The 26,364-nt window shown below is 23.9% G+C and overlaps 14 protein-coding genes across 14 annotated transcripts; 7 read left to right on the top strand and 7 right to left on the bottom strand.

Annotated features, from left to right (window-relative positions):
* Positions 1–3,748: 3,748 nt before the first annotated feature.
* Positions 3,749–4,708, bottom strand: AAJ76_190004708 (hypothetical protein; the record flags this gene model as incomplete). The annotated part of the gene is made up of 1 exon (XM_024474363.1): positions 3,749–4,708. One exon carries the CDS (start codon positions 4,706–4,708, stop codon positions 3,749–3,751), a length of 960 nt encoding a protein of 319 aa, XP_024331228.1.
* A 3,725-nt stretch (positions 4,709–8,433) lies between these two features.
* AAJ76_190008434 (hypothetical protein) lies at positions 8,434–9,027 on the top strand (the record flags this gene model as incomplete). Its single annotated transcript, XM_024474371.1, has 1 exon — positions 8,434–9,027. One exon carries the CDS (start codon positions 8,434–8,436, stop codon positions 9,025–9,027), a length of 594 nt encoding a protein of 197 aa, XP_024331229.1.
* Positions 9,028–9,679: 652 nt separating this feature from the next.
* On the bottom strand, positions 9,680–10,255 carry AAJ76_1900010255 (hypothetical protein; the record flags this gene model as incomplete). The annotated part of the gene is made up of 1 exon (XM_024474337.1): positions 9,680–10,255. The coding sequence occupies one exon, from the start codon at positions 10,253–10,255 to the stop codon at positions 9,680–9,682; it is 576 nt and encodes a 191-aa protein (XP_024331230.1).
* Positions 10,256–11,214: 959 nt separating this feature from the next.
* AAJ76_1900011215 (diphthamide biosynthesis protein dph3) lies at positions 11,215–11,478 on the top strand (the record flags this gene model as incomplete). Its single annotated transcript, XM_024474338.1, has 1 exon — positions 11,215–11,478. The coding sequence occupies one exon, from the start codon at positions 11,215–11,217 to the stop codon at positions 11,476–11,478; it is 264 nt and encodes an 87-aa protein (XP_024331231.1).
* A 68-nt stretch (positions 11,479–11,546) lies between these two features.
* Positions 11,547–13,352, top strand: AAJ76_1900011547 (transcription initiation factor 4f subunit-like protein; the record flags this gene model as incomplete). Its single annotated transcript, XM_024474339.1, has 1 exon — positions 11,547–13,352. One exon carries the CDS (start codon positions 11,547–11,549, stop codon positions 13,350–13,352), a length of 1,806 nt encoding a protein of 601 aa, XP_024331232.1.
* Positions 13,353–13,692: 340 nt separating this feature from the next.
* AAJ76_1900013693 (hypothetical protein) lies at positions 13,693–14,265 on the top strand (the record flags this gene model as incomplete). Its single annotated transcript, XM_024474340.1, has 1 exon — positions 13,693–14,265. One exon carries the CDS (start codon positions 13,693–13,695, stop codon positions 14,263–14,265), a length of 573 nt encoding a protein of 190 aa, XP_024331233.1.
* A 722-nt stretch (positions 14,266–14,987) lies between these two features.
* On the top strand, positions 14,988–16,205 carry AAJ76_1900014988 (hypothetical protein; the record flags this gene model as incomplete). The annotated part of the gene is made up of 1 exon (XM_024474341.1): positions 14,988–16,205. The coding sequence occupies one exon, from the start codon at positions 14,988–14,990 to the stop codon at positions 16,203–16,205; it is 1,218 nt and encodes a 405-aa protein (XP_024331234.1).
* Positions 16,206–16,422: 217 nt separating this feature from the next.
* On the bottom strand, positions 16,423–18,012 carry AAJ76_1900018012 (hypothetical protein; the record flags this gene model as incomplete). Its single annotated transcript, XM_024474342.1, has 1 exon — positions 16,423–18,012. The coding sequence occupies one exon, from the start codon at positions 18,010–18,012 to the stop codon at positions 16,423–16,425; it is 1,590 nt and encodes a 529-aa protein (XP_024331235.1).
* A 649-nt stretch (positions 18,013–18,661) lies between these two features.
* AAJ76_1900019051 (hypothetical protein) lies at positions 18,662–19,051 on the bottom strand (the record flags this gene model as incomplete). Its single annotated transcript, XM_024474343.1, has 1 exon — positions 18,662–19,051. One exon carries the CDS (start codon positions 19,049–19,051, stop codon positions 18,662–18,664), a length of 390 nt encoding a protein of 129 aa, XP_024331236.1.
* A 162-nt stretch (positions 19,052–19,213) lies between these two features.
* On the top strand, positions 19,214–20,338 carry AAJ76_1900019214 (zinc finger ccch domain-containing protein 11a; the record flags this gene model as incomplete). The annotated part of the gene is made up of 1 exon (XM_024474344.1): positions 19,214–20,338. The coding sequence occupies one exon, from the start codon at positions 19,214–19,216 to the stop codon at positions 20,336–20,338; it is 1,125 nt and encodes a 374-aa protein (XP_024331237.1).
* A 123-nt stretch (positions 20,339–20,461) lies between these two features.
* On the top strand, positions 20,462–23,116 carry AAJ76_1900020462 (leucyl-trna synthetase; the record flags this gene model as incomplete). Its single annotated transcript, XM_024474345.1, has 1 exon — positions 20,462–23,116. One exon carries the CDS (start codon positions 20,462–20,464, stop codon positions 23,114–23,116), a length of 2,655 nt encoding a protein of 884 aa, XP_024331238.1.
* An 81-nt stretch (positions 23,117–23,197) lies between these two features.
* Positions 23,198–23,764, bottom strand: AAJ76_1900023764 (transcription factor of the e2f dp family (dimerization partner); the record flags this gene model as incomplete). The annotated part of the gene is made up of 1 exon (XM_024474346.1): positions 23,198–23,764. One exon carries the CDS (start codon positions 23,762–23,764, stop codon positions 23,198–23,200), a length of 567 nt encoding a protein of 188 aa, XP_024331239.1.
* A 77-nt stretch (positions 23,765–23,841) lies between these two features.
* AAJ76_1900023973 (hypothetical protein) lies at positions 23,842–23,973 on the bottom strand (the record flags this gene model as incomplete). Its single annotated transcript, XM_024474347.1, has 1 exon — positions 23,842–23,973. The coding sequence occupies one exon, from the start codon at positions 23,971–23,973 to the stop codon at positions 23,842–23,844; it is 132 nt and encodes a 43-aa protein (XP_024331240.1).
* A 574-nt stretch (positions 23,974–24,547) lies between these two features.
* AAJ76_1900025375 (polar tube protein 2) lies at positions 24,548–25,375 on the bottom strand (the record flags this gene model as incomplete). Its single annotated transcript, XM_024474348.1, has 1 exon — positions 24,548–25,375. The coding sequence occupies one exon, from the start codon at positions 25,373–25,375 to the stop codon at positions 24,548–24,550; it is 828 nt and encodes a 275-aa protein (XP_024331241.1).
* Between the last annotated feature and the right edge of the window lie 989 nt (positions 25,376–26,364).

Raw genomic sequence — 26,364 nt, forward strand, 5'->3', positions numbered from 1 at the left:
AACAATGCTACGAGAAGTTTTATGAAGCAGAAGTTAAAATTTAAAGTTGAGTAATAAATATCAATATACTAATTTGTTTTCCTTTGAATTTTTTTTAATAACCGTTTAAATGTTAAAAATATTTTTAAAAGTATGATAATACAAATATAAAATTTGTAAATTCTAATTATCTATTTGAGTAGAGAGGAGCTACTTAATTTTTTTGTTAATAATAAATATAAAATGGCTACAGAATTATTACAGAGGTATTTTTTTTGAGATAGGAAACTTTCTATATTGTACCTTTCAGCGCCTAGAAATCTCAAATTGTAAGTAAGTTTATTGAGTTATCTTTGCATACATTTAGTATTGTACAATAGCGCAATGTTAAATCTAGAAATAAACTAAGAAACAACTCAATACAAGAAATAGTAGCTAAGAGACATGTAAAAAAAGGGTCGACACTAAGATCAAAACAAATATAAAAACAAAAAATACCAGGCGGGATTAAGCACTAATAGATTAAAAAGAAAGAGATACTAATTATTAAAATAGGAATTACACCAATTGATATTCTGCAAAGATTAAAAAATTAGAAAATATGTTGTACTAGCCAATAGACTTATCTAAATACATGACTTAGAACATATTATTTTACAATTTGTAATGGCACAGTAAGTAGTTATCATGAGATCACAGGAAAAGGCTTGAGATTTCAACCAAGATAAAAGCATATATCGAACCAATAGTACTAAAGAAAACCTTAGAAACCATTTCCTTAGACTTTAGAAGGCAGGGAAATGTGACCTGATAGATGGTAGTAAAGCGATGTTGGCATCTTTAAGCCTACCAAATCTCAATCAAATCTAAATTTTTTAAGTAAATAGGAAAACAGACAAATTGCTTCATAGTTTAATTATTATACTCTTAATTTGTCTTTTATTAAAGGTTGCAGGTTGTGTATTTGTTGTTGTTCAGTAATTAACAGAGGTAATATAAAAAAATATTTATAGGTCAAATATTTTCTAGAAAAAGCATAAAGAGTAAAAATAAAAAATGACATTTGGAAATAATACCACAATTATGAACTAAAAACATACTATGATTTTATAGTCCTGCTGACAATTATTGGCATATTACATGTTTCAGAAGAGCTGTAAATAAGAACCAATACAAACTTGTAATTTTTTACACAGTATAATATTATCAGATTTTGCATCCATTGTTGCATCTTTTTTAACTGCCTACTGGTAAATGTTTTGTACTTTTTTAAAATGTTCCATGAAGAGTGTTACGAAGAATCATTAAAATAAATAAAAGATTTTATTTTATCAAAAAATTACTTGAAATGTGTAGAAAAAATATCTAAATACAAAGATTTCGTATCCCTTAGGTAGAATCTTAAATTACTAAATTTTTTAGAATACCCTTGTTCTAAGAAAAATTTACTGTTAAAAGTGTTGTATGGTTCTGTTTTAATTGCATTTTTTTATAATAAAACTTGCCGGAGCTTTCATTTAAAACAAAATTCTAAGTTTGATGTATGCTCATGTACTTTTTTCAAATGTATGTTGTTACTGACATGGCCATGTTGATAAAAGTTTTCTAAAATACTTTTTATATAAAATTTATCAAATTGCTTATTTACAGTTTTGTTATTTCTCGTATCTCTTCTATTGTAATCGATTCTCATTTTTATTCTAGTTTTGTTTTTCGTGCATATGTGTAGGGATAATTTTTGTATTTATAGTTTTTAATATTTGTTTACTCAACTTTAATTAATTATTAAAACAAGTATAGATTAAAAAGTAAACATTGACAACTAAACATATAAATAATAAGTACAAAACATAACTCTAAACCGTGTAGAATACCACAGTTACATTTTTATGCACGTTTTGTCGATTAAAATATACCTTTTGTATAAATAGATGTATTTTAATTTCTACCTGCACATACTCTTCATGGTTAAATTTTCTGATTACAAATTAAAAAACTTATACATAATGTTATTTGTATAAAAATAAATTTTACACAAATGTTACTACGTTAAAATAAAAAATATAACAGAATTTCACAGAATTAAAAAAGTAAAAACCATTTATTTTAATACATTTATAATATACCGATCTATTTTTTTAAAAGTTGACATTAAAAATTAAAAAACCGATTTTTTATAAATATGAACGAATGATGACTAACTTACGCCATCTCGTTTATAAGTGAGATTTAAATTTGATAAATGCTAATATGCTTTTTCTTATTTCAATTGTAAGTTATGTCTTTTAAAGCATGTCTGTTTTTAAAATTAAAAATTACACTCTTTTTATTAAAATTTCAATAGCACACATTTTACAATTTGAATAATTAGATAAAACATAAGTAAACTCTGAATAAAATTTTGCTATGCATTAAATAAAAAAATGAAAAAAATTTAACAAAATTTTATTAAAAAAAGTGCTAAAAAATAAATAATATTTATATTTAAACCTTTAATTATATCGACGACTTTATATTATAGCTTGATAAATTACTTTTAAGAAGTGAAAATTTATAAATGAGATGAGTCCAAAACAAATATAGGCTTGCAATAGATAAAGATATAAGAATATTACTAAGTATAAAACAATAACAAGAAACCATTAATTTTTTGTCTAAATAAAGTAAAAGAAAAAAGGATTAAAAATAATTATTGTAGATTGTGAATATCAATGTGATCTTAATAAAATAATATTTATTTCGATAGTAAAGATAGAATAGATTTTAGCTAACTTGTAACAGTGTTATATAAAATATGCGAAAAAATAGTATGGATATGTAGTATTGAAAAAAGTAAAAATAAACACATCTTAGAGAATTAGTTAATTATTTTGTTAAACGATATAAATTTAATGCGTATTGTAATGTTTATGAATATAATATTATAATTTTTTTAGATTAATTTTTAGCTAATGGATAAGTTTTATTATTTTCTCGTTGTTAAAGAATTTACATTTTCAATCTGTTGAAGGAATAAATATCTCCTTCCATAAAAAAAATTATATTGATAATGTATTATTTTGTTAAGTTTGTTTAGTTAAAAAGTTTTTTTCCACTTACCCCCAAAATATAAGCTGTGTCAATTTATCTATAACAAGGAAAATTGATACTGATTCTAATTTATAAAAAATAATTATTTTTTATCAAAACTTTTTTAGATTACTTCACTATGAGATAAAAATAGGCTTTTTTTTTTAATTATAATTTTTTTGATGAATAAAAAGATAATGTAGCGGATTGCAAAGAATTAAAATGTGGAGGATCATATAAAACTATAAGCATTTTAAAAAATAATAATGAAGTTACTAAAAGAATTGAATAAAATCACTGCATCTGCAATCAGTAAAAGGCGCAAGAGCGCAGTCGTAATTTGGTCACATTATTAATTATACTTTCTTATTATACGAAGATACAAATTTTAATATATTTTTATATCAAAAAAATTTTTAATGAAGAGGTAAGAAAAATGTGGGAAACAGAAAGAAAACAAAAAAGCTAAAAATTACATAAAATTTAGTAAACAAAACCAATTTTGAAAATAAAAAGGTCGATTAAGGTATTTGTTTATTAAAAATTTACCTTGCATTGGGGCACGTTTCATCTTGTTATTTTAGCAATTTATATAAATCTAGGTCGAAGAAATACTGAACAAAATAATAAAAAAATAATTTAATAACAAACGCTAATTATTGTGAAATTAACAAGTATTAAATTTACAGTTTTAAAAAGGCTAAAAAAAATTATTTAAACTTTCAACGTACCTTTCAAAATTGTCAAAATCATAAATTTCTAATTTTTGAAACATTTCATTTGCATTTTCTTTGTAAAAATCAACGCTTCTTTTTCCTATGTCGTACCAAACGTTTACATTAGTTAGTAATGCTATACTTTCAAATAATTGTGTCAATGTTTCTTCCCCCGACGAAATTATAAATCGTGAATTTTCAAGTAAGATGCTATAAAACTCAAATAACGTTATATTATTATGGCCTAAACATAAATTCGAAAATTTTTGTAGATCGTTAAAAAATTCAATATTAAAAATATCATCCTTTTCATAATTACTAAAATACTCCTCAGCTTCTTTATAAATAAGAGTGTATAACAAATTATTAACTTCTTCACTCTCCGCCGTCATCATAAAATAAATCTTAGAAAGTTTCTCTTTAGTAAAAAAATATTGCAGAAAAATAATTATTCGGAATCGTTTATCATCATTTATACTTCGTGTAAGAAAATTAATTTCATTCACGTTTAAAATATTATAATGGCCCAATATTTGCATTAATATAAGATATGAAGCGGAACCCGGACTTTCACAAATTTTATATAGTAAATGATTTAGTAGATTTTCATTTTTAAATTTATGAAAAATAATTTTGTATTTAAAAAAGTCAAGATCTTTTGCCTTCATATATAATTTCCAAATCTCAATGCAATCTTGGTATGTTTCTTCAGAAATGCACTGACAATTTCCCTTAATCATAATGAGATGATTATTACAAGAATAATAAAATTGTGTACTTAAAGTTTTGAAAAATATAGCCTTTTTTATAATTAAAACATTAAAAAAAATCTTTTCAAAATTATATGACAAAAATTGTTTAGGTAATTTTTTCTCATCGTTATTTACATCATTTAATAATTTAGAATGTAACAGAAAATCAGAAAATGTAAAAATTTTACACATTAAAGTGGATATCTCTGTACTGTTATTATCTTTACAGACATTACTACTTAACTTAATTAATTCGCTTGTATATTTTTTTTCTAAAGCATTGAATTCTTTAACGTCAATTTTAAACAAAAACATTAAATTTCTTAATTTTACAGGAAAAAAAAATTTTCATCTTGTTTTCTTCTTCAAAGCATTGGATAGTGTTTTTAAATAAAGTTTCACTAAATAAAAAGCAAAATTTAAAATCTATCATTTGGTTCGAGACAAACATAAACAAAAATCTCTTATTTTTTTTTTTTGTTACTATCATAAAGCCTAGCAATAAAATTCAATTCAATCTTATCATAAAAAAAATTTTAAAGATTTAACTTAATCTCATTCCTAGATGTATAGAGATTTAACTTATAAAAAACTATAAATTCCTGTGATTTATTATAATTGCTTGAAAGATAATAATCATAAATCTTTTGAATTGCTTCATTTGCTGTATTATACTTAATCATATCAGCTCTGACAAGACTATACTCGGATCTAGATGTATCTTTTTTACATTCAAAAAAAACGATTTCCTTATCATAAATACAGAGTTCAAAAACCTAATATTTGTTTTTTAAATCAATTAAAAGTAGTCTTCAGCCACAATTTGCTGCTCAACGAATTTTAATAAATTCTCATAAATGTTTTTACTGGATTTTAAATAAGTAAGAAATAATACTAACAATTCAAGTTTCATTAAATTATGTAGGGTTCAGAAAAAAAATTATAAGTAATATAAATTTTTACAAAAAATAAGGCTCTAGTTAATCAATTTAAACCTTTAATCACATTTAAATTTTTTTTCCTAAGCGAGTAAATATATATTTTTTTAAAATAAAAAAATGATTACGGAATTTATGCATTGCATATAAAGATTTTAAAAACAATTTACATTAATAAAAGTAAGTAGCCTTCACAAATATTTAGATGTTTAGTCTTAAAATATTTTTAATTAATAAATAATTTTTTATTTTTGAAAAATTTAAACATTTTCTAAAATTTTTTTTTTAATTACATTAAAGATTATTGTTGGATCTTTTACATCTCAAAAAAAAAACATTTTTTGAAAATTTAAAATTTGTAAAAAACTTAATTTTCTGAAATTTGGTAGATTACCAGAAAGTTATTCCTTAACCAAAAAGTAATGAAAAAAAAAAGAATTAAAGAAACCAGTCTTAAAAATAAAACATATTATAGTAATATAAATAATTCATTTTATAGTCATAAAAATGACCATCATGAGAATTAGTTAAAAGTATACTAAACTAAAATTAGAAGGGGGAATTGATTTATTAAAAAACGTCACTTAAAATTTTTCTTCAGAAAATAATAATCTACAAATATTTTTTGATTTATAAACTGGTTGAACAAACAAATTGTTTATTTTTGAGGTATTAAAAAAATTTACGTGATGGTGATATGCTAAAAATTTTTGAAATTTTTAAGAATCCTCAATTTTTTTGAATGCCCAAAAAATAACCGTATATTTACAACATAAAAATAAACTACTAATGTAAAAGCTTGTTATGAATAGCTTGATAACAAAATGGATTTACTAAAATGTATAGAACGTTGACATACAAACAATGTATGCTGCCAAATTGTGAAATGATATGTATATGTAACATTAATAGTTTATTGTGGATTTTTAGAATTTTTAAATTTCAAAAATGATAAAATACATTGTTGATCAATTTTACTGTTACAAGTAAGTTGTTAAAAGTTCAGAAATTGAAAAGCTTATCAATTTAAATAATATAAAAAAATTAATTTTTCTTAAACCCTAAAATTTAGTAATTATTTACATTAATATCACTTATTTTATTGATTTTTCATTTTTAGAATGTATTTTTTGTAATAATTTTATTATGATTAAGTTTATGATTATCCTAATTATGGTTCTATAATTAAGTTTACAAAGTTTTTTAATTATCGTCATAAAGTTAGACAAGAATTATTAGATTATATTTATTTTACATTTTAAAAATTATCAACACTATTTTTTATTCAAGAATGACAAAAATTTAAAAACTTTTATCTACTGTAAAAAATGACAGTAAATTAATTACTTTTATGATAAAAAATTGTAAATTTTAAGGTTTTACTCAAGCAATAAATTTTATAAAATTTAGAAAAAACTTTTTACAAAACCAATAACTAAATAAGCCATATATTCACAAATATATGCCCTAACCAAATCGGTAATTCCGCTTACTTTTTGCTAGCATATATTAAGTTCAGATACAACATCTAAAAAATATAATCCAAGAAAGATATATATAAATACTTTAAAAATAGTTTTTATATTAATCTTGAATGAATCAAAGAAACTACCTGTTCTTATGAACATTTGTGCATACATGACCTTTTACAAACTCAATTATAGCAACCAGGCGCAGTTTTGCGCTTTACGTATGAAATTTGGTACCATCTTAGACACTCGCTACACGCCATAGTATTAACAAAAAGCCCCAATTTGCATAATATTGAGTTAGCTGTACTAGCATCTGTAAACATATTGTCAATGTAAGTTTCATCGCTTGTAATAGCTAAGATATGCTTAATTCTATATCTCTTAGTTTCAACAATGTCAGTTTTAGATTCTCTAGATACTGGGGGATAAAAGTTTTTTTTAAATAAGCGTAAAATTACATCAATAAAAATTTTAATTTAAAAGGTAGAAATAATATTATTTGATAACCCCTAACAGGTCAAAACAAAAAAAATTTATAAATATAATATTCTTGTCAGCTGTTTAACTTAAACATGTAACTTCAAAACAATCATAATTTTACATGTTGGCCATGAGATAGGGTCTTATCGAGCTATTACGATGTACATAGAAAAAAACATAATTTATCAATCCAAATCAAATCCTTAACAAAATTGTAGTTCTAAAAAAGTGCTATAAAGTATCTTCGTTGAATATAGGTGACAAAATGACATTTATAGAGTTTTCAATTAAAGAGTCTAAACATTTTAATGGTATTATGCAAAGATATTTTAATTAAGTATACTGCTATCCAATTATGCAAACAGAACATGGCTGTATTATTAAATTTTTTAATTAAAGAATTTCTATATCTATTTTAATTGGTTAAATGACTTTAAAAACGTTTTCCTTTTTTTAATCCTTTTTTTACTTATTATTTTTTTTTAAATTTTTCTAAAAGGTTTTTATATATATCAAAGTTTTACTTTAAACAAATATCTTTTAAATTGTCTTGATTTGTGATATTTACATCTTAATTATTATTTTAATATTTCAAATTATACATTAAAACCGACTTTTTTTGCAATTAAAATTTAATTTAATTTAAAAGTTTTGTATTTGATAAATTAAAAAACCACGTTTTAAATTTATCACCTTACCGAATTACAGATTTTTTACTTCATACTAACAATTTATTAATTTATATAAATATAATTTTTTATAACATCCCTATGAATAAAATTTACTTCATTTTACTAATTTCTTTTATGTGTTCTCTACAAATAATTGACGTGCAAGCAAATGTATATGAAATGTATGAAATCGATTTAAGAACTTGTATTACAACCAAGTATGATTTTTATCTTAAGAATTTTGCAAGAATGGTTCATTGGGTTCCACCTATTATACCGTTTAATTTTCCAATAAAAATTTTTCAAAGATATGTTTGTATTTATTATAATCACTTTACTAAAGATTTATTAAGAACATGTTTTTTTTTCAGAATGTTTTAGATACTGCCAATCCTTTTAAAATTAACCAATTTTATTTTCAAATTTACTTAAGCAAAGATAATATCTTAAAATTTTATATTCCTACAATGTCGTTAGATAACATGTTTAATTCTCCATTTCATATTGTATTTAGACAGCATTGTGAAGATCAAAACAAAATAATAAGCTCACAAAAACAAAAAATATTTTTATCTTATTTGTTAAATAACAGAGACAAAATAATTTCGAATTCTAAGCGACTCCTTAATGATCTTACAGAAAATCCTAAATCAAGATTTCTTCGCTCTTTGAAAGAAAAAGACTACATTTTAACATTTTTTGATAGAAATTATGATAAGACTATAAAATTTTTCAAATGTTTAATTTTACTATTACAAGAAAGCGATAAACTTTCGAAAGCAAAACTATTTAACTTTTTTATAAATTTTATTAAGGAAAACTTAAATGAGATTTGGCAGTATAGGCTTGGACAATCTGGCATGGACTTAAATACTTTTAAAGATCTTCATCTATTAAATTGCTTTTTTATGGATATACAAAACTTATTACGGTTAGTTTCTTTCCCGTAATGTAGATTTAAATTTGATGATTACGATCAACGCACTGGGCTATATTTTGGTGAACCTGTCATAGCTGTTTTGCTTTAGCTTTGAGAAGATTTTGACCAAAAAAAATTTGATTGCATTGCTTATGATAAGGAACAAAATGAAATAATTTATAATTGTATGTTTGAATATAAAAGAAAAATCTCGTATTTTATATTTAGCCAAGCATATCTTAAACAGTTAAGAGTATCTGAAATAGATTGAATAGTTAAAACACCTGGTAAATTTTATAAATCACTAAACATAAATCTAACAGAAGTTTTAAAATAAATTACTTATTTGTGATTTACCACACATTTTCTATTCCGTTTTCTAAAAAAATTTTAAGTCATAAAATCTTTGAACCTACAAATAACCTTGAATAAATGTTTGAATTTAATTAATCAAGTAGAATGTATAAAAGCTTTAAAGAGGGTACAGGAAATTTAATAAAAGAATTAGCAAAATTTTTTAGATTATTGTTAAGATGTATCTTTATAAACTATCAAAAAAGACTTAAAGAAGGCGGGTAATGACATTAGCGACATTGGACAGCTAGAAAGAAATTAGAGGGAAACCTGATTGATCTGAGTATTTGAGTGTAAAACAAAAAAACAGTAAAAAAGAAAAAATTCTATTAAATAAATTGTATATTTTCTTTAGAAATTTTGATAAAGCACTTTTTCTGGCATCCAATAAATTTATCCAATTTTTTACACAGTACTAGTAACTCATTATCTTCTAGTAAATTAATATCACTAATTTGTATAAAATTCTGTCCTTTAATATGTTTTTCTACCGAATTATCGATAAGAATAACATCGTCTATTTCCCTTTTAAATACTTTACAGACTTTATTCAAATTTTTGATGCTTTTTTCTGCTTTAATTTTTTCTGTAATTATTCCTTCCTCACAATCTTCTTGACTTAAATATCCTAGTGCTTTTTTATACCCAATTTCACATAGAAAAGGAAGCATTTTTTCTAGATTATGCCTCATAGAAGTTGACCAGAAAATGTAATCAAGTTTATGATCTTCCAAAAAATCAACAAATAATTTAGTATTAGGCCTTTCAATTAAATAATAATTTGTACATCGATATAATTTACCAACTTGCTCTTTTGATAATTTACTTAGCGTTTTTTTATCAGATTTTTTTATTTTGGCTAAAATTGTATCATTTAGATCTAATACTATTAAATATTTACCCATATGGGGCTTTTTATTTATTTATTTATAGCTAAATAAAATTATGTATAATCTTTTAGTCAAATTATTTTGTACTAAATCTAAAAATTTAAATAAATTTAATATAACGTTAACTTTTAAGATTGTTTATAATTAAAGATGTATTTGTTTTTCTAATAAAAAACTTAAAATTGTGTTTTATTTAAGTTTACAACTGTCAACTAAAATTTTAAAAACTTTCATCTTTACAAGAAAAACGTAAATTGATACTAGCAATTTTAATAAATTTGTCTTAAATTTAACTCTTTTATATTTTAATTTAAACTAGATGGTTAAAGAATTGTAACTATTGCGTTGGCAACGGCTTTTTAGATGCAATTTTGTACACATGCTTTTTTTACTTATTTTTTATAATTTATCATTGCTTAATCAGTTTAAAATAATTGTTGTACGTAAAAGCTGTGCAATTAAAGAGTATTGTATTCTTACATTAAAAATCTTAGAAATGACAAGCCACAAAACTACACCAGATAAAAACAAAAAGTAAGTAAAGCTGCTTATATAAATTATTTATTTATTAATATTAATAAACATTCAAATGTAGTTTGTATTATTTTATATAAATTTCAAATCTCTTGATCTAAAAAGGCAATTATTTTAGCATCTACAAACTTTTTTACCTATTAAAAATGTCATAGGTTGATAAATAATAAAAATATTCTTGGCTATAATATAAATTTAAAACCATTCTCTTTGTTAATTATTACAAGTTGGTTTATTTTTTTATATATATAAACTTTCTTTTTTTTCATTTTTTTATCTTTATAAATTAATTATTTTATCTTTACATAATTAAAAATGCTAAAAATAATATTTTATTTCATAAAAGTAAGTGTAAAACATGTCAAAGATAATTTTTTTAATCATTCAATTAATAAATAATTGCGTACATAATTTTCATTTTACAGATCCCTTATACATAAATGACGAAATTTTATCCTTCATACAAAGACTACTTTGAAAAATTACAAGATATTCAAGATCTTGATTTTTACGATGAAGTTGACATTAAAGATTTTACGTTTGATAAAGATAATTCTCGTCTTACATATCCATGTCCTTGTGGAGATTTGTTTGAAATATTTATAGAAGATTTATTAAACCATGAAGATGTTGCAAGATGTCCTAGCTGCTCACTAATTATTAAGATTGTATATGAAGACATTGATTTAGAAGATTTTTTATAAAAAAAGTTATTTATTTATTATTGTTTTAAAGTTTTTTTTTATTTATAAAAATTTATAACCCATAATCAATGGTTAACGAAGTGCCAACATTGAAGAAAAAGATTATTTTTAAATATTTTAAACCACTTCTTACATTTACAAAAAAAGAAGATCCTTACGAACTGCGTGTTAAAAGTGCACCGCCTTTGAATATTATTGAGGAAAGAAAAGAACCTAAAAAATTTGTGCTTTGTAAGCCAGATGGGACACCAATAACACTTGATGATCTTAGTGATATTTCTGATAGTGAAGAAGAAGAAGACACTAAATTAGATATGAAAGATAGTATTAAAGAAGATGTTAAAGATAGTATTAAAGAAGATGTTAAAGATAGTAGTAAAGAAGATGTTAAAGATGATGTAATAGAAGATGTTAAAGGTAGCATAAACGAAGAAATAAATTCTACTTGTGGAACATGTTCTTTTATAAATCTAAAAAGAGAAAAAATTTTAAATGAGCTTTTGGAAATGTATAGGGTAGAAGAATCAGTTCCGTATTCCTTCGTCCCTACTAATGTTCCTCAAATTATGTATTCAGTTGGAGAAATACTTAATTGTATAAATAAAATACCTTTTACGCTGAAGTTATTAAAAAAAGATGTAAACAAAATACCAGTAAATTACAAAGAATTCAAAATCAATAAAGAAACAATTATTGAAAAGGCAACTTTTGAACTAAATAAATTGACAAACACTAATATAAAGAGAATAATAACAAATTTGAAGAATCTTAATATTGAAACAATACAACAAGCTAAATATCTTGGAAATTTGATTGTTTTTAAAGCTATTAATGAACCACAATACTGTAACTTATATGCAATGGTAGTTGGTGCATTAAAAAAAGATTTTAAATCTAAAGAAGAATTAGGGCTACATAAAAAACAGACTGCTTTTTTTGGAACTGTCTTAACTTCTGCTATGAAAGTTTTAGAAGAAAAAGTGGAATGGGCAGATACTAAAGTATTGGATAAAAATTTGTATAAAACTGCATTTGAATATGAACGAGCTTTTGAAGAACAGGAAACAGAACGATATCTACGTAAAAAGAAAACATTGGGAGCAGTTAATCTTTTATGTGACCTTTATAACTTAGATGTTATTACTCTTAAACATATTCAGAGTAGATTGAACGAATTTTTAAATATTGAAAATGAGGAAGTAGTAGAAGTTCTTGGAAAATTTATAGAAAAAATAGGTGAAAAGATGTATCTTAATGATAAATCAGATTATGCTAACATGATATGTTCATATCTTGATGCTTGTAAGAATAAATATTCTAATAGAGTGAAATTTTATATTATGGATGTTTTAGATAAAAAGAAAAACTGGAAGAAGCCAGTAAGTAAGACAGAGAACTTATTTTCATCACTTATAATGGAAGATGAACCTGCTTTGGATACACCATATCAATATCAAGAACAGGTTATTGCCAATGAAGAAGAAGAGGACAGTTTGGAGTTACTTAAAACCATTGATAATATTTATCAAGACTTAAAGGATGCCTATGACGAGGAAGATGAAATTATGATTGCTGATAATTTTAAGATAGCTTCTAATACTTTCGGTAAAATATCATTTTTTTCTACTTACTTTTCTGAATGTATTACTAATTCTCGTAAATCTAAGTTATTGGTTCCATTTGTCATTAATTTTTTCAATGAAACAAATCTAAATGAAAGTGAACTATTTGATATTATTAATAAACATAAGGAAAAGTTAAATGAACTAAAGATAGACTTCCCTTTGTCACAAAAAAATTATGTCACTTTATGTGATCAACTTTGTAGTGGACAGATTATCAAAGAAGATACATATGATAAATTAATTATTTAATAAAGAAAATTTATGCTTTAAATATTTTTTTAAACGAATTTGTTTGTTAAAAATAATTTGTTTAAATAACTATAAAGAATAAATAAACATTTTGTTTATTTATACTAAAAGGTTGTTGATAAAATTAATCATAATTCTAAGTTGTGCTATTTTTAATAATAGTGGAAGTCTTGAATTCAAATAAAATGTATACATTATCGGGTTTAATTTATAATTTAATCTACAGAAAAAATAACAACTTTATAAAAGTTCTTTTTAACGGTTACAATTAATATATATCTTATTTGTATAAAACACTGACAATTAAGTATCCACAAATAAATTTATTATCCCCTGTTTAATGACTTTTAAAAAATTTAAACTTCAGAAAAAGAAAAAAATAGAAAACGAAAAACAACTTCCAAAAATAAGGGATCTTAAAGTACCTCAAACACATATAAATAGATCTCTAATAGATACTGTTGTAATACTGTTACATACGAAACAGAATACTGGTCTTAGAAAAATTTTAGATTTACCACAATCTGTTATTGATAAAAATATTTATATATTGACTTCTAAAGTATTAGAAATTAGTTTAAAAGATAATTATAGCAATGATTTATGTTTTAAAATATTAAAAAAATTAGTTAGAAATGAACTTAATGTATATTTACATGATTTACTGTTCAAATATCTTGAAGTGAGCATTTTTAGTAACAGAAATTATAAGAAATTATTTTTCACTTGTAAAGAAAATTGTTGCGACATTATTGTTAACAATAAAGAAAGGTTACTAGAAATTGTTGAAGACAATGATATTAAACAGAAAATTAATGGACTTAAATCTAGAATTAATAAATGTACTATAAAAGATAAAATAATATTTGTAAATGGGGAATTTATTACTGCTTATGATAATATTACAAAATAAGTGATTTTTAAGAAAAACAACTTACAATAAAAAAATAGGCTTAAACGTTTTAACACTTTTTTGAAGATAGTGTGGTTTATCTATATCTTAATGCTCTAAAAATTGAGATTTTATATTTAAAATATACAATGGCATGTGTAATTTTACAGATTAATAGTTTTTCTTCTGTACACAATAAATTCTTTTTTAAATAGAGTTGTCAAGCATGATTATGTATATTTTACTGACAAGTTATTAGACACTAATAATTTATTGTATATATTTTTATGCTTTAAAATCTTTTAATTAAAGGAAATACAAAAAAACATTGTATTTTATTTAGTAAAACAATTTCTATAAGTTTGATTAAAATGTAGTCCAAAAAAAGCATATGTTTTTAATTAAATTGTGATTTATTCATTTTACAACTAAATTTTATTGAAAGGCTGTTTTGCTTTAATTTTTCTACTTAAACATAATTGTAAAAATTTTACTAAATTTTTCATTTAATAAATTTAATGTATTATTTAAATACTAAAAATATTTTTTGTAAATTTTTGTTCAAAAAAGTCAGATTTAAAATATTGTGATTTTGTGTTGTAAATTTTAAAAAATTAAAATATAAGAATTATATTGCTAAGTTATATTAAAAAAAAATTGTCTTAATTGTTGTGAAAATAATCAAATAATTAATTTATTTTTATTTTTAATAAATATAAAGGTTTTTTTCATTTTTAACCCTAATGGTACCATTATTATTTTTTAATGTGGTTTTTCATATTGTAAGATGTCAACTGGGATTTTCAGTTCCTTGGAAGCTTAGCACTATTGATAATGATGCTAAATGCTCAGATTTTGTCAAAGAATATCTTAATACAAAAATTGAAAAGTTTAACTGCACTTGTAATTCTTCTTGTTTCAACGATAAGCAACTTAACATATTAGTGGTTTTTTTTAGAAATTCAGCTTACATTTATCGACAAATATCAAATTTTGAAGCGAAGCTTTTGTCTAAGATTGGCCCAACTTGGAGAAAAAAAAAGTTTAAAAAGAATAAAGTTATAAGGAAACTTAATCGTTTATTAAAAAATGGTTCGTATTTAAATGTGTGTTTTACAGATACTGAAGATAATTTATTAAAAGATAAAATAACAAAGAAATTTACAAATGTGGTAACTAAAATAACATTTTTTGATAAACATCATGTAAATATTTCATCACCCAATTCTGCAAAAATTATTCTTCGAAATTCTATTACCTGCGAATGCCTACTATCCAAAATATTTGATGAGTTAGAATGTGAAGTTTTACAAAAAATTTATTGTAAACAGACTTGTGAAAAAGGGTCCTCATTCGAAGAATTTTTCATCAAATTACCGGAATCTTTTTCACAAGCCAGTTTGCAGTGTCAATTGTTGTCATTATTTACAAAATATAATTCTTATGATTTGTTTTGGAACTTATTGCATTATTTAACCAACGATGATCAGTTTAGTCGTTATTTTATTTTCTATTTTGAAACGTCATCTGAAAATTTAAGTTCAGATGAACAAATGAATTGGCGTACATTATTGTACCATATTCAACAGTATAAATATTGGGACACTGAGCAAGTTTTTGGTAAAAATGAGATTGATTTTTTTATGTACATTTATGAGAATATATTTTTTAAGATGAATTTTTTTACTAAATTTGAAATAATTTCTCAAATTTTAGAGAATAATCTTAAAAATAAATTTTTTAGTTTTATTAGAGAGATAAAAGATAGTATTTTAAGTATACTTATTGAACATAAAAATGTAATTTATTTTATGATTTCGCCTGAAAGTACGTATTTTTTACTTATGAACAACAAAGAGAAGTTTAATAATGAGATTAGTTTATACAAGGAAACCGTTTCTAAACTTTGCAATAAAGTTCATGCTGCACTAGATTGCATTTATGATGTTACCTTGAATTAAAATATTTTTTAAACAATTTGATTTTAGTATTTTTATAAATTAATTTACGCAATTAATTATAGTAAGTTAAAATGCAGATCCTTGTAAAAAATTAGATTTTTTTATCTATAACATATTAAATTAATATAAAAAAAATTAAATTAAATATTTACTTTTATAATTTTTATCAACAATAAAATTATAAGTTGACCGCCTACTGTTAATATCATAAAACTTTTTATTTAAATAAATGAGAAATAAAACTGTGACTTTCTTTGACTGTAACAACTTGTTTTTTTTTATATTCACAATCCTGACAGTTTTTTGAATGAAAATTTTCAAGTCTTCTGCACAGATCTCTGCTTATATGTGCATCATTTTTAAGTAGATCTTTACACACTTTGCTGAAAAATTCGCAATTTTTTGCTATATCACATAAACCTAACATATGCGAATATATTTTAGTATCAAATTCTGTTTTCTTTCTAAATAAATTGAAATTTTTTGTTTTAGACTTGTTCCACTTATTATAAATGTATATAGCGTTCGTGCAACAAATTTTATTCAGTTCTTGATTTTGGTATTCAAAGCAATAAATGTTATAGAAATTAAATAAACACTCTATAATTGATTCTTTTAGTGATAGCCTAATTAAATGTTTTTGTAATTCGTTTACAATAGCAATTATTTGGGAAATTGGCAAATTTTCAATGTTAATTAGAATGTTCTCTAATAAATTTTCTAAATTTAAAAGATCTAAATTTTTAAAAATTAAATCTATTACTTCAACTAGTCTTTTTTTCCATTTACAGTGTTTAACATTTTTCATAGCTATACAACACAATGTCACACCTCTTAAAAATCTTGATGTTTCGATCAAATTGTAATTATTATAAATTTTCCAACCATCTTCGTATTTACCGTATTTAATACAAATATCAATCATTGAATTATCTACGTAAGAAGAATTATTACATCGATTATTAGCCCATAATACAACACAATTATGCCAATTAACTTCATTTTTAATGATATTAAACCATTGGTCAATATCGCCGTCGGTTTCACAAAGTTTTTTTATTGATTCTAAATAATAATTACTTTTTAAGCCTGTTGAAGATAAAAATTTTCGTAAATTAGATAAAAATAAAGACTGAACACTACAGGCTTTATCAAATAATCTGTATTTTTCTAATGCCTCCTTTGTATTGTCTTCAGTCATTTCAAATAATATCGCAAGTTTAATCGTAAATCTATTTTTATTGAATTTTTTAAAAATTATATTAAATCTAATATACTCTTTTCTTAAAAATAATATTACTAATGTAAAATTAGTTAGATAATCATCTTTTTTGTCATCTCGTATTTTTTTGTAATAAAAATACAGCATACTTTCGATTTCTTGTTCACAATTAATGTTAAAAATTTTTTCTTGAAAAAAAGTTCTAAAAATTGCAACAAGCTGATCTTTAAGAGCTTTTTTATACCTTATTTCATTAGAATTATTATTATATTTTATTAAATATTCTATTTCTGTTATATCATCAGATAAAATAAAATTTAGTAAAAATGTTTCTATTGAAAAAATATCGTAGACACTTAATTTATGAAGAACTTTACAGTGTAACTTCATACAATATAGCATGCAAGAATAAATTCTTACTAAATCATGAACGTTATTCAGGGAAATCGACTCAGTACACAGATGACATTCAATATTCTTTAATTTAGGAAAATTTGAAAGTTGACGATGTAGTGAAGTGACGCACGATGTAATTTTTTTGTTTAGAGACTCTTCTTCTGTAGAAGCGCATGTAGAAAAGTTCATGAAATTTTTGTTGTCTTACATTTTATTTTGTTGTTTGAAATCAAAAAGCTGTTTCTGGTTCAAAACAAAACTATTAGCAAAATTTATACAAAAATAACTATTTCATAAATATTATTAACAACAAATGGCAAAGTAATAAATAATATGTTTTGATTTAAATTTTATGATTCATTCGTTTGCTTAATAGAATTAAAAAAATGCATCAATTTTAAATTAATAAATTTGCGCAATTTTTTAATAAATTTTAGTTAAATTTGTAATTCAAAGGGAATGTTAAAAATTTTTTTCTTTTATATCAAGAAAAAACTAAAATATTTAATCAATTAAAAAAGAGTTTGTTTTTTTGTAAACAAATAAACACAAAAAAGCATAATAGGCAATTACTTAAGTCATTCTATAAAAAATTTATAGTATAAAACAACGAATGCAAATAAATTCTAATTAAGACACTAAGCTTGTATTGTGTTATTGTTTAAACAACAAAATTAATTTATTGTATATTGTATTTATTGAAATTTGCTATTATATTGTGGTAATTCTTTTCTAAAATAAATTTTTGTGAATGAAATGCCAAATTTCTTTACAAAAATTTATGCAATTGAGTTTTCATAATTTGTAATATACAACCTCAGACTATCTTATTTATTATTTATAATAATTGATATACTAATTTTTTGTAATCTATTTCTAGAACTTTTTCACAATTAAGTATTAAAAGTTTATTTTTTTCTAATTTGCCATACATTTCGTACCTTGTATTAACATTAAGCTTTTCATTCCAATTAATTAAACATCTACATGAAGTATCGTAACCAATATATCCATCTTTTGTTTTACCTGTCACAGTAATAAAAAATAACTTTAAACAATGCATTGGTGAATATTTAAGAAAATTAAATTGTATAATTGTTTTTGATTTTATATATTTTGCAGATTTTAAAATAGAAGAAGATTCAAAATTAAGTGATATGTCTTTAGTTAAATCTTGACTATAGTTACACTTTAAATTGTTAACTAAAAATATATCATATTTCTTCATTTAAAGGGATCAAATTTCAACAAATTATAAATAAATTTAATAGTAATATTAAAATATACATAAAAATTTATTATTGTAATTTGTAGTAAAATTTATGAAACCGTTTCTTAACAGATTTTTTAAGATTTATTTTAGATAATTTTTAGAATTTTACCCTTTAAAATGCTTGATGACTGTTATTTCTATTTATACTCAGAATGTAAGTTAAAAGAGAGATGTAGATTTAGACATAATCCACTCTCTAAAGATAATTTAATACTTTGTAAAAACTGGTCAAAAAACAAAAAATGTCGTTTAGATTGTCCATTAAGACATTCTTTATATCACGTTGTAAAGCAACGATCTGATACAATGTGTTATTGGGAAGACAAAGGAGGTTGTACTAAGTACAGATGCGAGTATAAGCATGTAGATCCATCCAAGGATGAATGGAAAGAACCAAAAGTCAAATTGTTAACGGAAATTATTGAAAGCAAAAATATACACAATAATACTTCAACTATTAGTATAAGTGATATTTCAGAGCCCGTTAATGATGATGTAACAATTTCTGATGCAGAATTTGCAGTTAATAAATGTTTGGAGGATAAAACGGAATATAATGAACTTGATAAAAATTTAAAGGTTGGCGAGGATACAAAATTTGCAATTAAAACATTTGAATTAGAAAATGTTAATGTATTAGTTAATGACAAAGGCACATCCTTACCGATCTCGACTGTTGACTCTGATGGAAATCAGCAATCAGAAACAAAGGTAGAAGCATTGACATTTGAACAAACGTTGGATAGTAACAATAATGTAGAACAGACTTCAGCCAATTCTTCTGAATCAGTTCTTAAGCCAAAAAGCTCATTTGGAAATGATATAATGGGTGAGGTTAAAAGAGCTGCATTAGAAGATCAAACCCTAGAAACAGAAGCATTATTGTTACATGAACAATCTGTTCAGTCAACAACTGGATATACGTGTTCTGAGAAAGACAAAGAAGCGGAAGCCGACAATTTTAAAAATGACAATGCTGTTTCTTCTAAAAATCTTACTAAAGATAACCTTGATGTTGCTGTCCAATCCAAATGTGTTTCTAACAATGAAAAACATTCTGGTAGTGTAGAGAAGCCTATTGAGATTTTATCAAATATTTCAGAATTAGAAGAAAAAGCACCGCTTAAGCGCAAGATCGTTGATCAATCGCTATATAAAAAATCCAAATCTGACAGTAATATTGATATTGAAAGTCTGGATAAAGAAATAGCTGAGATTGAAGAATTGCTAAAGGAAAATTAAGTTTGATGATATGTCTGTACTGTCATTAAATTGTTAATGCTTTTTTAATACATAAAATTTTAATATTTTTTTATTTAACCGCCAATTATTTTAAGTATAAAATAATTTTACTTTTTTTACCCCATGAACTGTAACGAACATGAAAGTACAAAGTTGAATTATTTAAATTCATTAGAAAAAAGTAGAGACGTTAAAACCGATATCTCTGATAAACCGAAATATTTTATTACTTTTCCATATCCATATATGAATGGAAAACTACATCTTGGTCATTTATATTCGATATCAAAAGCAGATTTTATGTCATATTATAAGGAGTTACAAGGATTTAATGTTTTATTTCCTTTGGCTTTTCATTGCACAGGTATGCCTATTGCTGCGTTAGCAAAAAAATTGGGAGAAGAACTTGAAGGTAAAAAAACTGATATTTCTACAAAGGAAATCATACAAAATTTAGGATTTAATGATGTAATGCCTTTTACTGATCCTGTTCACTGGATAAAAACATTTCCTAAGCTGTGCATTAGTTCATTGAAAACTTTTGGTGCTAATATTGACTGGAGAAGATCTTTCGTTACGACAGATATTAATAAATATTACGATTCATTTGTAAGATGGCAGTTTTTTAACTTAAAAGAGTTAGGGTACTTATCATTTGGCAAGAGGCATTCAATTTATTGTCCATTAGACAAACAGATGTGTTTAGATCATGATCGAAGAAAGGGAGAAAATATAAAACCAGTGCGTCAAATTATGTTTAAATTTCATTTGCATGACAAAATATTACTAGTTAGACAAAATTCTATTGGAAAACCATATAAGCTTGTATGTGGTAAAAGTTTGGAAGTTGTTTCTTTTAAATACAATAATACTAGTTTTCTTGCCGAGAAAATAATTTTCGATAATTTAAAATATCAGATAAATAATGTTAAATACAAGGAAAGTTTAGTTTTGTCAATGGATTTAAAAGATGGATTGACGTATGACGGTACTAATATTGAAGTAGAAGTAATAGAAAAGAATATTTTAGTTGTTAAAACTGATACTAAGTCAGATGTGGAATTATATGAAAAAGAAATAAAAGCGTTAAACGAAATTGAAGAAACTTTATTTACACTATCTACAAGCTCTGAAGGTATTGTTGAATCTGTTGCAAAATTGTCAGTTGAAAATACAAAAGACTTACTTGTACAAACAAAACACTTTATTAGTGTATACATTCCTGAAAAAGAGGTAATTAGTAGGTCTGGTGGTATTTGCGTCGTGTCTCTTCTTGATCAATGGTACATTGATTACAGCAATGAAAAATGGAAAAGCAAGGTTAAAAAATGTCTTGATAATCTAGAATGTGGACCTGACACCCGATCAATGCTATATGCTGGAATAGATTGGGTGAATAAATGGGGGTTTTCTCGGAGTTTTGGTCTTGGAACTAAAATACCTTGGGATACACAATATTTAATTGATAGTTTAAGTGATAGTACAATTTACATGGCATTTTATACTGTAAAACATTTATTATTTGAAGATTTGGAAGGAAAACTTGAAATATTTCCAAGCAATAAGCTTTCTAATGATGTGTGGGATTACATTTTTGCTGGGAAGGATCTTGTTCCCGAACTTTATGGCTATTTAGATCTTTTGGAAAAGTGTCGAAACAATTTTCAATATTTTTATCCTGTGGATTTAAGAGTCAGCGGTAAAGATCTTATAAAAAATCATTTACTGTTTTTTATGTTTAACCATGTAGCGCTATTTGATGAAAAATATTGGCCAAAGCGTATTTTTACTAATGGACACTTGATGTTAAACAAAGAAAAAATGTCTAAAAGTACAGGAAATTTTTTGTCTGTAGATGATGCTTTATTGAAATACGGAAAATCAGCCACTAGAATGTGCTTGGCGGTCTGTGGTGATACTAATGATGATGCCAATTTTGTCGAGGATAATGCTAATTTATTTATACTTAAAATTTATACCTTTGTTAAAGAGATACAAAAGCTTAATGAATTAGTTAGAAAAAAATCTGAAAATGAAACCATTGCGTCGTACAGCAATGCTGATGTTTTACTTTTAGAAACAGTATCTGTAAATGTTACTGAAGCTTTAAATGCTTATAATAGTATGAAATATTCTGATGTTGTTAAATTTTCATTTTTTGAGATGGTAAATTTAATTAATTTGTACAATAATATTAATGGTACGAATATTTTGTTAAAAAATCTTGTTTACAAATCGGCGACACAATTATTGTATCCTATTATGCCTGATCTATGCAGAACTTTGATTGAAAAATATTTTGACTCGGAATTTAATTTACCTGAACCTAAATTAAAAACCAATAAAATGATTTCTGCTTTCGAATATATTAGCGAGCTGATTAAAAAGATTGCGGCAAGTAAACAAGCTAAAAACAACTCTTGTGTAAAGATCGCTGTTGGTAAAAACTATCCTGAATGGAAAAAAGAGATTTTTGAACTTATTGATAAAATAGATTGTCCTAGAAATAATGAAATTAAGAAGAATAAAGTTTTTATCGCATCTTTGTTAGATAGTGTCAAACCTATTTTACAAAAAAGTAAGATTAATATAACTAAAGGAAATAATTTTGTAATGGATTATCTTGTAAATCCTGACAAGTTTGTTATGAAATTTAATGAATATGAAATAATTAATGAATTTAAGTTTTACATTGAAAATATGTCTAATAAAAAGGCAATATTAGAGGAACATTGCGATGCAGAGCCTTTGAATCCAATAATTACTTTTTCTAAATAAATTTTTATTTATTTTTGATAGCGTATGTTTTTGAATTGAAGCATTGAAAAATCACAAATTTTTTAAAAATCTATTTATTAATTAAAAATACATGCTGTCCAATGATTCTTTCGATGTAATATTGTTAATTTCCACATTATTTTCAGCCTGATACAATTCTTTCAATATTTCTAAATCTTCCACAAGCTCTATTTCTTTTGACGATTTAAATGAAAAAAACGATCTTTCTTCGTTTGTATCACAATGAATTACAGAATCCTGACTTGTTTTTATTATCATAAATGGTAAATACAACTTATCTTTGTCAGAATTATCGATATTGCTATTTTTGTGTACCAGGTATTCGAACACGTTTTTCATGTCCTGTAATTTACAAATCTCTTCTTTTTTCTTATTAATTGATTCTTTACTGTTAGTCATAAAGTATTTCTTATTCTTTTTATCAATAATTTGCACAGCTTTCATCACGTTTAACACGTCATAAATTCGCCTGTATAAAGTTTTTTTGCTAGTCATTTGTATATTTTCACAAATGTATGCGTAAGTGACACCATCGTTATTTTTTATTATATTGTAAACAGAACTTGTTATGTATTTCATTCCGTCTTTTTTATTGTCGGAGTTTATGTCGCTGTACAAAGATTTCATAACAAATTGGGATATTTTTGAAATGACAATTATTAGATGAAAAGATAATAAAATCAAACTTGTGATAGATTACAATATTAAATTGTTAATGAAATCATTTTTTTTAGTTTATTATAAGTGGTATTTTTGGCGGGAAAAATGAATAAATTTTTAAGGCTAACAAGGGCTACTTGAAGAAAAGGAATCTTATTCACACAGTTGCGTGTCATTAATTGTTATAAAAATTTGATGGTGAAATTCAATTTTATTTGTATTACTTTTTTAAACCAAAATTCTTTAGCAAATACAAAATTTTTTAGTGACTACAACTGGCTTTAGTAGGAATATATAAGTTTTAAATTATATTTTTGTCACCGATAAAGTCTGAACTATCAAAAACATATGAGACAGTAAGCAAAGCCTTTCGAAATTTTTAAAACATCCATTAGCAAAAACTTTTACAGGGATATGTGTTTATATTTGTGGAAACGGTCACAGCGAATAATCTATAAAAAATGCAAGGAAAGGCGTTGCATTTAAATTTTCATAGATACTACTTACAAAAGCTATACATTACATAAGTTTTATGTGAAACTAAACCAATTCAACATTTTTATTCTATATAAATAAAATCAAAAAAAAATAAATTATCTTATTAAACTTTCTTCTAGTATAGAAGTTATTAATTAGTTTACTTTTGTATGATCAATAACTACCATAGTAATTTTAGAAGTAATTAAAACTTATTTATTATTAATTTAAAGGTTAATGAAAAAAATCACAAAATACCTAAAGTTAATTAATTTATTTAGCGGGTTCTGCATCCTTGTCTTTATTTTCAGGGGAAGATTTTGCACCTTCTCCATCATTTGATACATCAACAGTTGCGTTACTTAAAATATTAGTTATAATTCCATTTCCTGAACACTCTTGTTTTATACAATCAGATAAGAGACCTTCACGAGTTGGCTGACTAATAGCATCGTTAATTCCAGGACAAATACAATAAGGCTTTTTCTTAGATATAGGTGTTTTCGAAGCAATAGCTTCACCATACTCATTAAATACAACAACAAAGGGATAGTCAGTAACAACCTTGAATGGTCTACCCTTGTTATGCCTCAATGTATAATGAGATTGCGTTCTTAAGCCTATAAAGACGATTTTTTTACCATCGAAAATAACCGTCTTATTTGAATTACTAGCTACTATGTATCTAGGTTTTGTTTGCGATCTCTTTTTAATTTTATTCTTTAAGCATTCCTGTGAAGCATTACTAACGGTTCTTATACATTCTTGCTTTTTAGGTGGCAACTTGGCTACCATTTTCATTGCTTGTACTGCCGCATTTATAGCAGCATGTTGTTGTTGCTGTCCCTTTTCATAAGCTCTTCTTTGACACTCCTCTTTATTAATATTGTTATTTATAATTTTTTTTCCATTTATAAATTCGGTTGTACATGGATCATTAGGAAAAAGAATAGCTGGCTTATCTGAATTGTTAGGTGCCTGGCCGGGTCCATTGGGAATGACATAATTATTGCCGGGAACAGATCCTACAAAAGCTTTGATCCGTAATAAATAAAATGTCATAAAAAGACATAAAGTGGAAAGATTTCTCATGTTTGTCATCTTAATATGAATTGTTTAATTTTTTTAAATATATATTTTTTTATTGAAACTTTGTTTTAAAAAAAAACAAATTAAATGTAAAACATGCAAATTTTTGATACATGTTCAAATGTTAAACCGGAACACTACTTTATCACACATTTTAAATTTTTTAAATAGTTAATAATATTATAAAAAAATTAATTATATTTCACAAATGTTCCATAGTGTTTCATAATTTATTGATATTTGTAATTTTTTATATTATCAACAAAAATCCATCGACAGATAAATTTATAGGTGTTTGCACAGATAAAAATTATTGTTATTGTAATATAAATTTACATACATAAATGTATAGTAGTGGAAAATTAATAGACAATAAAAATTTTTAGTATATAACAGTCAAAAAATCAATAAAATATTTAAAATTCTTATTAAATAAAATAAAATACTTTTAAAATACATAATAGAAATCAAATGAACCTTATGTATGTTTTACAACTTGAATTTTAAGTAAACTTCTCATATTTTATATTTACAAAAAAAATAACCTAGTAAAAAGCTTATGTAAATCGGCCTAAACATAAAAATTTTAATTCTCTTAACTATGATCATCAGGCACTATTACTATTTAGAAACAAATTCCATTTTCTATAATTATTTTATATCGGTAAAATACAATGAAAAAAAATTAATTAATAGCTTTAAATACTAATGATAGAAATTATTGTATTTTTTTAAGTAAATAAAATAAAAGTATTACGTTTACAATAAATTTGTTAAAATAATTTTTTTTAAAAGTGTTCATTTTATATTAATTTTTTCAAACAGTCTATAATAATAATGTAAAGTTGTTGCTGCAAAAATTTTAACATTTATGTTAAATATGCTGTCATTAACAATAAAATAAACTATTTATCTTTTGTAGAAAATCTACTTTGAATGCAGAAACTATAGAATTTATTGTTTTGTGTATAAAATTTTTACATATTTATTGTTTAAGTAAA

Source organism: Vairimorpha ceranae (assembly GCF_000988165.1).
Source record: "Vairimorpha ceranae strain PA08 1199 chromosome Unknown NODE_19, whole genome shotgun sequence".
Classification (NCBI taxonomy): domain Eukaryota; kingdom Fungi; phylum Microsporidia; family Nosematidae; genus Vairimorpha; species Vairimorpha ceranae.